Below are 12257 nucleotides of genomic sequence, written 5' to 3'. Positions count from 1 at the left end.
CTCAAGGACAGCATGCTGATGGAATAAGAGACTCTAAAAAGATGATCACGATAGCTTAGACTAACCTGTCCATGTTCAATGCCAGCTGAGAATAAAATTATGCGACAGTTTGATTTGTAAACACAGAAAGTCAGATAGAAGTTGCATTGCTATTCAAACCAAAACCCGTGCTCAGTCTCATCTGATGGTTAATTCAACACACACTCCCTGACCAAACCCTCAACATCCTTCTTAATGAGACACACACAGACAAAAGCAAACCCATCTGGAAAGTGCACACAGGCGCACACACACAAACACAAACAGAAGTCTGTCTCTGGTGGAGGTCAGAGGGGTAAAAGGCTTGTTTGTCGCTCATGCTCCAGCTCCGTGTTCTCAATCCATCAGCCCTTTCAGACGTTCATGCGCTGCCACATTAGCCATGATAGAGTGACTCTCTGAATGAGTGCAGGACCACGATTCTGTGCGTCTCTCAAATGGCCTTGTAAAAGAGAAAGGCAAAGCATGACACTGTGTGTGTGTTAAGTCTCACCATTAGCCATATCTCTGGCACCTTTCACCACAGATCTGAAGCTGCCCATGTCTTTCTCCCAGCCAGCTGTCTGTGTCTCACACCGATGGGCTTTACTCAGAAACTGTAGTGCCTAAAAACATCAAAATGCAGTTAGACAACATGACTAAACCAGATGTAAAGTAATAAAGCAACAAGCTCTCTTCCATGTAAAACTGAGTTTGAAATTTCAATGGTGCAACTTCCCGTTCTTCATAACTAGATTTACTTCATGCATTTTATTCAAAGTGACTTGCAGAGAATTCAAGGTATATATTTTACCACTCAATCCTGGAGATTAAACCATGAGTGCTCCAACTCTACATGAACTGACAAAAACGGTATTAAACTTTTAATATATTTAAAGAAAAAAAAAAGTTTACGGAGCAATATTTTTTTTGGGAAAAACGTCTATATACACTGTAAAACTTCAAATAGCCCGGGCTTTTATTTTCCCAAATCGTCGAACTGCACTGGCTTGTATTTGAGACAGGCGTCTATATGTAACCAGTCTTTATAATTTAGTGTTGAGATGTTGTTAATTGAGATTCTAATCTCTAAAAATCTTCAAATACTCCACGTGAAACTGCGATCTTCCAACCTTTTACTATCGTGTCAATTGATTTGATTAATATGAGTGAGGGAGAGAGAGCAAGAGAGTGCTTGTGTTGTTTGAAGACGTGAGTGCGTGTGCGCGCTCACTCTCTCTCACTGCTCATTATACGCCCTGTCACTCACCGCAAAATAGGCTTTGGCGGGACAAAAATGATCTGACGGTTTTAGAAGATTTGAGACCGGCTTTTATTTTCCACAAACCTGCAGGCACACCAGTCGTGTAAAAGAGACAGGCGTCTATTTGGGACTCGGCTATTATTTGAAGTTTTATGGTAATGTAGAAAATCACAGGTGCTCTTTGTTTAAGTTTGGCACTTCTTGAAATACATTCAAAATGTACCTTTTCATTGTCTTCTACATTGTTGCTATGACCATCGCCGTAGAGTCGAGCGTACTGTTTCCATATTTGTGCGTCTGTGCTGTAGCGGGCGGAGACTCGCCCAAAGAGTTCCTTCAGTTTTGCTTTAAGATTGGAGGCCTGTTCACCGCGGTGATCTGTCAGGTTGTCCACTACTGCTCGCACCAGAATTTGCAGAACCTAATGAGAAAAAAAAAAAGAGAAATGTATAAAAAGCCAAAAAAGATACCTTTCAGTAAGGTCAAACTAACCTCCATTTAAACTCAAGAGCCAATCATGAATAACCACTCTGAAACCTCATCATGCTCCCAGCACCTGACTTAACATTTGCAATAACATCAAAAACAGCAAATCCCTTCTAAGCGTTTACAAACTAAGGCCCGTTCACACCAAGGACGATAACTATAATGATACAGTTCTAAAAAATATTCTAAATTTAAAAGAAAATTAGAGTCCACACCACAACTATAATGATAATGGTACAGAGAACGATATAATTGAAATCCCTTTTAGAACGTTTTTTTTTTTTTTCAACGGATGAACAATAAAAAAACCACTGAATAAAAACAATAAAAAACAAACTTTTTGCCACACACACACGAGCTGGGAGATTAGAGACGCTGTTCTCACTGTTCAGTGTCCTCCCACACAAGCAAAAGCAGACTCTCTAGAGTCTGTACATATGCCAGGGAAAACAGAAAAAAGCCAAAGAGTTCATCCTATCTGTCTGAGGAGGTGCATTTATAAATCTCCCTCTCTCACACATTCACAGAATGGCTAACTGAATGGAGACAGCATTTTTGTAAATCAAATTAGCAAACCCGAGTCCACAGAAACGTAGTGTGTGTCTGAGAAACTATGAGACTGTTTACACTTGGTATTAATATCAACCTCGGGTGTTCATCTCAAAAGCGGTGAAATTAGCAAAGCGGCGAGGAGAGCTGATTCTGGGACGCTTCTGAAACGCACCATGTTGGCGGCTGGTGTAAACGCAAGTGTTACGAACCGTTGTGGGTCTAGGGTTGGTACCGCAACATTTATATATTGGACATACTGCTGAAAGTGGAGTGTGGTGGACAAACACATGTCAGACTCATTTTGAAGAGAAAATAACTGGAATTTATTTCTATAAGCCGAAGCCACTGAATCCAGTCAAATAATAATAATAATAATAAATGCTACATACAATAAATAATAGGGTGAATAAACAAACAAACAATAAAAGGAAAAGAAAAAAAGTGGCGCCAAAAGAAAGAACACAAGTTAACAAAACACTCCTTAAATTTAACCTAATCTAACCAAAGAAAAATGTAGAAAATAAACCGAAATCTTCGGTTCATCCGGCACCCTAACTCACTATCTAATAAAACAGAAATACAAAGGGTGGCGCTCACTTCTTACCTGGTGTGTCTAACAATTATCTGCTACGGGTACAATGTATATCGCGATATACTTGCCTATGTTCTTTTCCCAGAAAAGCAAACAAAAGCTAAACAACACGAATGAATATCACCCATTCAAAATAGATAAACATGTCGCGTATAAAGCACATAATGCAACCCTCATTCCACTAGTGAACTCAAATCACTTTACAAAGAGAGGACAGAGTTTTCTACCATAAGCTACAAAAAGGAGAGACACTGGGACAATGATCAAATCGACTAGATCTAGTACCGTGACGTGAGTGAGCACGATCAGCTCCGGTAGCCTTGTCGCAGACGTGTGCAGTGTAAAATAAGGGGTATATTATAAGTACACAGACAATTTTTCTTCAGTGACAAATCTTTCAGTGTTTTATTTACACAGAGACACTCTCCCCAGTATCAAAGCAATTTTTAATAAGCAGGAATAATTTCCGACTTTAAACAAATACCCATTTAAATGCTTAGGATGTTTGCGTTGTAAGACTGTTCAGGGAGACTTTAGATTTAAAAACGGTGCCTCGTTATGCAATGTGTTCTTAGTCAAATTACGTATAAAATGTCCTATTGATTCAATAGAATGGGTCTATTGCGGCGCAGAGGCTTCACTGTTTATGACGTCATGAGCTATCCAGTCATTCTATATAGATCAGTGGTTTGGACTCTGTCTACACTTGCATTTAGCGCCGTCTAATTCAGATCACATGGATTTCAACACTAGGGTCTATGGAGGCTTCAGTGAGGTGTGACTAGTCAGAAGGGTCTGATTCCCTTGAGGGAATCTGTTAAGAGAGAGTAATGTGTGCGTGCCACAGAGACAGAGAAGGCTTTCTCCTCAAACTCCAAAATCTAAACTAAGCACACCACACCCTTAAACTTCACTAAACTACCAGAATACTTGACCTGAATGCTGGGCTCCACATTCCTCCCTCTCTCCCTCTCTATGTGTGTGTGTGTGTGTGTAAGTGCTATTAATCACAGCCTTCACACAAAGTTCCACATGTGTTTGTATGTCTGTATGCTATGTAACTAACAAGCTTCAAACTGCACTGTAATTGCTGGAGCAGAACCAGAGTCGGTGGTCATTAACTGTGTGTGTGAGAAGGACAGGGATGTATTTGCTTTTGCCTAGTTCTATTATTAAGTAGTACAAAATTTTTTATAAAAATGACTACAATTTTTTTTTTCCCCTAAAGAGTGGCATATGATTTATATACACACTACTTCAATAGTTTAGGGTTGGTCATTTAAAAAAGGTTTTTGCTACCAATGCTGTATTGATTTGAACATTTAGTAAAAATATTATATTTTATATTATAATAAACATTTATGAAGAAAATATCACAATTACACGTAGAGAATTAACTAGATAATTTCTACTTTAAAATATATTAAAATGTAATTTATTCTTGTGATGGAAGAGCTGAATTTACAGCATCATTACTCCAGTCTTCAGTCACATGATCCTTCAGGAAGACTTTGACCTTCTGATAAATAAAAACAATATTACCGTTCTCCAACTTTTAATTGGTAACGCATATTAATCAAAATTATTGTATTTTTTTTTTTACTTTTTAATTAGGATGGTAAGCAAAGTTTTTGATGCCTAAGCATATAATTTACAAACCTGGTGACTGCTATTAGTGTGATAAGCTTGATCGTGAAGTGATTGCTAAGACCATAAAAGTAATACAAATATGATGGTGTGTTAGGATTGACAGCTCCACCAAAAATGACTAATGATGTCACATTCCAAGCATTCTAGAGCACTTCAGCTTACTTCATTAGTATCCTTTGTTAGTTACAAGATGAAACATGGAAAACTGACCCCAATTAACTTTACATGTTCACATGTGTGTGTGCTTGTGTGTAGCAGAGACAAGGACGGCTCTTAAAAAGACAATGTGAAAGTTTACATGATGTATGTCTACATTAATTCAGATATATTTGAAAACGAAGCTTTCATTTCAAAACGCTCTCCGTTCACACTAGCATTTTCAAAAATCCACACTGAAACTTTGGAGAACCCTGAATTCACATTATAGACCATTTTGCAAGAAGTAAACAAAACTGGTCCAGAAGCACTTCCTGTTTCAGTTTTTTAACACTACATAAAAGCTGGGATAAAATACAACCAACAGAATATATAAAAGTGAATCAAAAAGTTAAACACCTTAAAGAAAAGAAAGAACTGAACAAACTGAAACAGGAAGTGTTTCTGGACCAGTGTTGTTTACATCTTGCAAAATGGTCTATAGCATATGTGTAAACCCTCATTAAAGCTCATTGAAAAAGTTATCCAATTCTTTGGGCAAGATCATATTTAGAAAAATCTCACCATTCACTGATCCAACTCACTCAATCACCATTATATGTTTGGTCTATAATATAATATAACTTGGACAGCAAATGCGATGAATTCTGTCATCTTTTGTGATATATGCAAAGAGATGCAAAGTAACATTTTAGCAACTTTGTGAAAGTGAATAGCACATAACAGGCACGTTTTCAAAAAGCTTCGTTTTCATTGTTAAAAACGCTGTCTCAGTGTGGACAGAATCCAAAAACTGAGAGAAAAAGAACGAAACGAAAACGTATTAGTGGACAGGGTCTAATGTTCACACTTTAACTGCAAACAGACTGATAGAGACCAACTTCATCAGCAAACGGCCTCCAAAGAGATCAGTGTTTTATATGTGGACCACATGTTCCTCATGACAGTGCGTCTGTATGGACACACTGTTCACAAAAGCATGAAAATATACAGTCCACATTACTCAAGTAAAAGTTCATCCTTCATTGCCGCTCTCTTCATTACCTCTCTTTACAGCTATCACTTTTTCATCTTCACAATACCATCTCTCTTGATTCTTTCATTCACCTCTGGACCCGTTCAGGCTTCTCAGCAGATGTGCCGAGATCTTTGTCACTCAAGTCAGTGGTGTAATATCTGGAAAGTCTCCTCAGACATTTCCTCTGAAATCGAATTTTTCACCCCAGAGACTCTCACAAGCAGAGTTCTACCTCACTAACTATTTGTTCGTACATCATCTGGAAAAACAGCCTTATATAATGAAGAATTTACTTTAATGGGCAATTTTGAATAGAAAAAATGTATAAGTTCATTATCTTTTAAGAAATAATCTGATTTCACACACACACACACACACACGCACACAAACAAAATACTAAGCAGCACAATTGTTTTCAACATTATTATTAATAATAATAATGTTTCTTGAGCACTAAACATGAATATTAGGATGATTTCTGAAGGGTCGTGATAGAATTGCAATATTTTAAAATATTGTTGTTTTTTCTGTATTTTTGATCAAATAAATGCAATCTAGGTGAGCATAAGAAACAGTTCCGACAGTTACACAGTTTCATTTTGCACCCACTATTCAATCCATCTTAAAATTAATCTATACAAACACATTAAATGTAACAAAATATCAAATAAATGTGAATCAGTATGGTACCTGTGACTGTCCGCTGGTATCATGGAACACGTGAAATGACTTGCTTAAATTGGCTTACTGGATAAGACTATAGATGATGGGGAAGGGATACGTTAAGGGGAAATTGAATTGGTGTCTAGATGTAATTTCTGCACGATCCCCTTACAGCATGAAATTAAGGAGAGAGGCAATATTTTCCTGGGAGGAACGAAGGAATGAAGAATGGTACTGAGAGAGAGAGAGAGAGAGAGAGAGAGAGAGAGAGAGAGAGAGAGAGAGAGAGAGAGAGAGAGAGAGAGAGAGAGAGAGAGAGAGAGAATTGACTTTTAAGCTAATTTTATTTACAGATACTTGTTATAAAAAAAACAATAAATATTACATTACACAAGCATTAAAAAAAAGGTCCTACCTACATATAATATAATTAAAATTAATTATAAGTCATAACATTATATCATAACCTCTCTCTTCACTTGGTTGACATAAAATACCTTGTCAGCCAAATTGCCATTTAAGCCTTACCAAAAAAGGAATGAATTGAAACTGTGTCCTGTTTGAGATTGAGACACTATATTTTGGTCCAAAAACAAAAAGACCATTTGAAAAGTGAAAACCAAATCTATAACGCAATTCTCCAAAATACACCAAACAAGTCTTTCAGCCTTGAACAACCAATAAAAATGCAAAAAACAGTTTCTGATATTCCACAAAAAGAACACTCTTCCTCTTGCAAAGGATTCAACCGTGCAGTATATTGATTTTTTGCTACTATCCAATGTGAAATTCACCATTGCAAATCTCCATTCCGATTGGTTTCTTATAAAAAGACTTCCCAACTACCCTTTGGAGAAATATCAGACTCAACAAATTCAGTCCACTTAGTTTCTGGAAGTTCTAATTGAGAGATATTGTACACAAACACAATAAAGAGGTTTCTTAGAAGTACTATCAAAAAGTTCAGGCATCACAAAAGAGAGCAGACTTCCTTCAAACTCCTGCCACTCCTGAACTACTTTGATGGAACTAGCAAACTTACTAAATTGATTAATTTCATCAATAATCCCTTCATCAGAAACGAAAGGAGGAACGTTTAATATCGTCACTTTAGTAGCAGGTATGCGCAAATTACCAGCACCAAAACAACAACTCCGTTTTCAACAAGCCTGTTCACTAGGTTTTCTTCTTTCAGAAAAAACACGACGGCCTTGTTCATTCTAGAGGCTGAGACTATTTTTCCATGTCCTACAATTTCTCCTATTGCTAGTAGAACAACTTCTACCGTAAACGCTTGATCTGAATCAACTTTACATCCATTCTTGATTGAGAAACCAGGTGTTCCCTCACCCAAGGGAGACGGCATAATTTTCTAAATCAACAAGCGGATTTATATATAAAAAAATGTTTTTAAAGGTATAAAAAGTGATAAGAAAAAAAAAAATCCACACCATAAAAAAAGAAAAAAATTCAAATTCAAATGAATTCAAGCACACCTCTCTCACACCCCACGCCACACTCTCGCTTCCCAGCATGCAACACATGAGGGAGAGAGAAAGAGAGAGAGAGAAGAGGATACTTGATCCATCTGAATTCTTTTTTTAGCCCAGGATGAGGGAGGATGGGTCGCTCTTTTCTCTGTCTCTGTGGAATGTGAATTAATGGGTGGGATCAATGACAGAGATGAGTCTTATGACTGTAGACTGATATTCGCACACACGCACAGCATTTCCCCTTATTAACGGATGTTCTCATCTAATTTCCCAATAACACACATCTGAAGGATTTCTGTATGAAGAGAAAGATGATGAAGGGAGTAAAATGAACAGTAGAGAGAAGTGAGTGATTGAGTCCAGCCAAGCGCCGAGATCCCAATTACCATCTGAAACTCTCACAGGGGCTGGAGGCGAGCACTAGCGGTGACCTTTTCAACTTCTGTGCTTTCACATCACAACTTTTAATTGATGAGCTACTAGCTGCTTACCAGATGTAAACGAGTAATCAGAAGAATTGAAAATGGAGGGAAAAACGGGAAATGAAATTAGATGCGACAACATAAGGAGCGGAAGCGTTTATATGCCTAGAGTCTTCTAATTTAAACCGTATTTGGAAAGAAATCAAAACTTTTCAATAACATTTCAAGAAACTATGTAATATGTAAAACTTCATGTAATCAGCTGGGAAAGTGTGTGATATCGGTTCATTGTTTTAAAATAAGAAATAAAGATGTACTGCAAGATATACTGTATTCACAGTTTAGGGTATAAAGACAATTGTTAGAATTTGTTCCAATGACAATAAATCAAGTCACACTGCAAGAAAATAAAAATTGATAATAAAAAGTTTAGAGTGAAAACAGAGACAGCAAACAGCAAATCAGCATATTAGAATGATTTCTGAATGATCATCTGACACTGAAAATTCAAGAATAAATATTTAAAAAAATAAAAGAACTATTTTGAAATGTAATACTGTTTTTTTTTTGTTAGAGATTTTCACAAACAAAAAAAATCTTCCTGGCCATAAATTTTTGAACTGTAGTTATATATACAGTATATATATATATATATAAACTACTTTTAATTTTTTATATACTGAAAACAAATCTCCATAATTAAAATAAATGATATAGATTAGTTACATAGATAGATATATCGGTTTCGATTGAATATCTCTTTTCAACATAATTGCTCTGAATTAAGACAAAACTTCCTTGAAAAAGATGTGTGTATTCTGGGACTGATTTACTCGCTCATACAGTGCCAGAGTTTTCAGATATTTTGCATCATTCACAGGAGTAGAAGGGTGGGTGTTTAAAAATTAGAGATGCATGAAACAGCTTCTTTTTTAAGATGAGGCCATAATTTCTATGAAAATAAAAAGATAATTTACTGCCACATGGTGACCCTGGAGTCGGCATAAAGTGAAGGAGATAAACAACTACTGGGCAATTTGACTACCAAATGATAAAACAAACGACGCATTTAATAGGATGTAGCAGCTGGTACATCAACCAGCCGCAGTGCAAACGTGTCTAATGGCGTAGAGCTTTAAGACGCGTGTTATGACAGCGGCGCCATTAGATTCACACAGCTGACGGAGGAGAGGTGTGATGGGGCCACGGTGGCATGTTTAAAACAGAGCTGTTTGGATGAATGTGAGAAGACAGGAGCCCATCTGGGGTAAGAATTGACTTTGTGTGTGCTACATTGGCAGATTAGGCTGAAATCATCTCTCTTCTCTCACACAAACATTCACTCATCAAAACTCTCACATGACCATTTCTTCTGCGCATGCAGTCGGGCAGCTGTTAGTGTGGTCGAAAACATGACAGCAGACATCATCTGCTTTACACTGGTTACACAAGCCAAAAAAAGTTCACTTTTATGTTGTTGTTGTTAGACAACAGTAGTTGTGTAGGGTTCCTCCCTAACAGTAAACCAAATGTTAGTCGATGAAAAGAGGTTTGGATGACCAAATTTGAAATGGTCACAAAAAAAAAGAAACTCCACAGGAAGTGGTGAAGTTACGCAGCCCATAACGGAACAGGTCATTAACACGGATGGGCCATGTGGTAATTATGTTGGCCAAAAATTCAATGGTTTAATCATCAAATTTGTTTTTAATGTTGAGACATTCTCCTTGCTGTTTCCTTTATGCATGGGCTTAAGAGCTTCATCTATGTTTTACTTTGGTCGGGGCAGCCAGAGTTTTGGGTTAACCTGAGAAAAAGCGTGACGTTGACTCACCTCCACGTCCTTGTATTTGTCCTTGAGGTCCATGAGCCGATGGTAGGCTCTGATAGCCTCACTGAACTCGCCCAGGTCTATACACACGGCAATGAAATTCTCCCAGATCTGCCATCGCTCATAATTACACTTGAGCGCTTCCTGAAGGGTGCGGAATGCCTTCTCCCTGGAACACACACACACACGAAACAAAATCAAAATGTGTTTAGCAGAACTACTATGAGAAGTTGCTGCTCATGGATGGATTCAACTGTATGGCAGAACCACGTTTTGTGTTTTCCTATCTAAAAAGGGTTTTTGGCAAACTCTCCATGTGGCAAAGAATAGATGTTATCTTCAAAAAACCAAGAGAAGGTCTTAGGTACAAAGGCTGCTCCAAAATGTAGTGGTAGTCAGCAAAATGACAAATCTGTAACGTCAAACTCTGGAACCTATTCAACACATCCCCTACACTGATATGGCAAACTCGGAATGCTTTGGGGTGAGCTAAATGAAAACAGTCATTCAGGATGTGTGGTTGAGTTGATTAACATTTTAAAACCTTTACAATAACACAAAATCAAAAGTATTATTAAAGATATTGACAACGATAGTGAATGCAATTGAACAAAGGAGTGAAAAAAATAGAAAGACAAAGAAATAGCAGAAGAAAAAGAGCAAGAAAGAGCAAAAAGAAAGATAAAATAACAGATAGAGGGAGAGTGCAAAAATAAAGTGAAAGTGACAAAGCAAGCAAAATGGCAAAAAATTACAAGAAAATGAAGAGTGAAAGAAAGGGAGAGGTCTAAAAAGAGTAAGAAAAAGTGAAAAAGATGGACAAAGAGTGAAAAGTGTAAAAGAAAGGCAAAAAACGAAGGCAATTGAGTAAAAAAGAAAGAGCAAAGAGCAACAGACAGACAAAGAGCGACAGACAAAGAGTGATCGACAACCAAAGAGCAACAGACAAAGAGTGACAGACAGACAAAGAGCGATGGACAACCAATGAGCGACAGACAAGAAAGATAGTCAGACAGACAGAAAGAGCGACGGACCGATAAAGAGCGACAGACAAACAAAGCAACAGACTGAGAGCAACAGACAGAAAAAGAAAGAGTGACAGACAAAGAAAGAGTGAACATACAAGAAAAAGCGACAGACAGACAGCGATGGACAGACAAAGCAACAGACTGACAGAGCGACTGACAGACAAAGAAAGAACGACAGACAGAAAGAGCAACAGACAGAAAAAGCGAAAGACAGACATACAAGAAAAAGTGACAGACAAGAAAGAGCAACAGACAGACAGAGCGACAGACAGACAAAGAAAGAGCGACAGACAAGAAAGATCGTCAGACAGACAGCAAGAGCGACGGACAGACAAAGAGCAACAGACAAACAAAGCAACAGACTGACAGAGCAACAGACAGACAAAGAAAGAGAAACAGACAGAAAGAGCAGACAGACAGACATACAAGAAAGATCGCCAGACAGACAGAAAGCGATGACGGAGAGAATGATAGATAGAACGATCGAACAACAGACAGAAGGATAGAACGATAGATAGACAGGCATGTACTGTACGTTCACATACAGTTTATTTCTATGCTTTGAGTACTGGAGCATTAGCTTTGCAACATGCTAAAATCAAACTCCACTGGAATCAGCAGTGAGTCGCAGTTGCGCTTCATGAGAAGAGTTGTGTGTGTAACAGAGCATTCCAAATCAATCACTTACAGTATGAGGTTTCAGTTAACACACTGCCTGTAGAGACAGATCACTAGGTTTTGAAAGAGAGCTCATGTTTTTGCAAGCGCGGTCAACAAAAGCCTATGACACAAGGGTAGACACGGGTTTCATTACAACATCCAAAGCCAGGTTTCCTTTGAACACGTGCAGGTGTGTGCACAATACCCACCCCACCCCCACTTCACTGTTCTAGATGGTCCCTGGGAGCTTAATCAGGTTTTAATAGAAGATTCCAAAGACTCAGGGATGAGTGACCAGGGCTAATTGGACAAGGAGAGAAATCATTCCCAGAATCCCTCAGGTGCACGCCATTACATGTGTGGTGTTCCAGGAAACACCTTCGTTCCTCGCAGGAAATCAGCAAAAGCCTCCAATCATGTCACG

General features: G+C 37.9%; 1 protein-coding gene across 1 annotated transcript in view; it reads right to left on the bottom strand.

Moving 5' to 3' along the window:
• ttc27 (tetratricopeptide repeat domain 27) overlaps window positions 1-12257 on the bottom strand; it is an 86455-nt gene that overhangs the window by 3321 nt on the left and 70877 nt on the right. Inside the window, exons 16-18 of the mRNA XM_039669515.2 lie at window positions 10149-10314; window positions 1506-1703; window positions 533-644 (exon numbers count right to left, since the gene is read on the bottom strand). Of these exons, the coding sequence (XP_039525449.2) occupies window positions 533-644; window positions 1506-1703; window positions 10149-10314 (476 nt within the window). The remainder of the gene's footprint in view (window positions 1-532; window positions 645-1505; window positions 1704-10148; window positions 10315-12257) is intronic.

Source organism: Pimephales promelas, chromosome 15 (assembly GCF_988280905.1).
Source record: "Pimephales promelas chromosome 15, fPimPro1.hap1.1, whole genome shotgun sequence".
Classification (NCBI taxonomy): Eukaryota; Metazoa; Chordata; class Actinopteri; order Cypriniformes; family Leuciscidae; genus Pimephales; species Pimephales promelas.
This window is presented reverse-complemented; position numbering and strand designations above follow the sequence as displayed.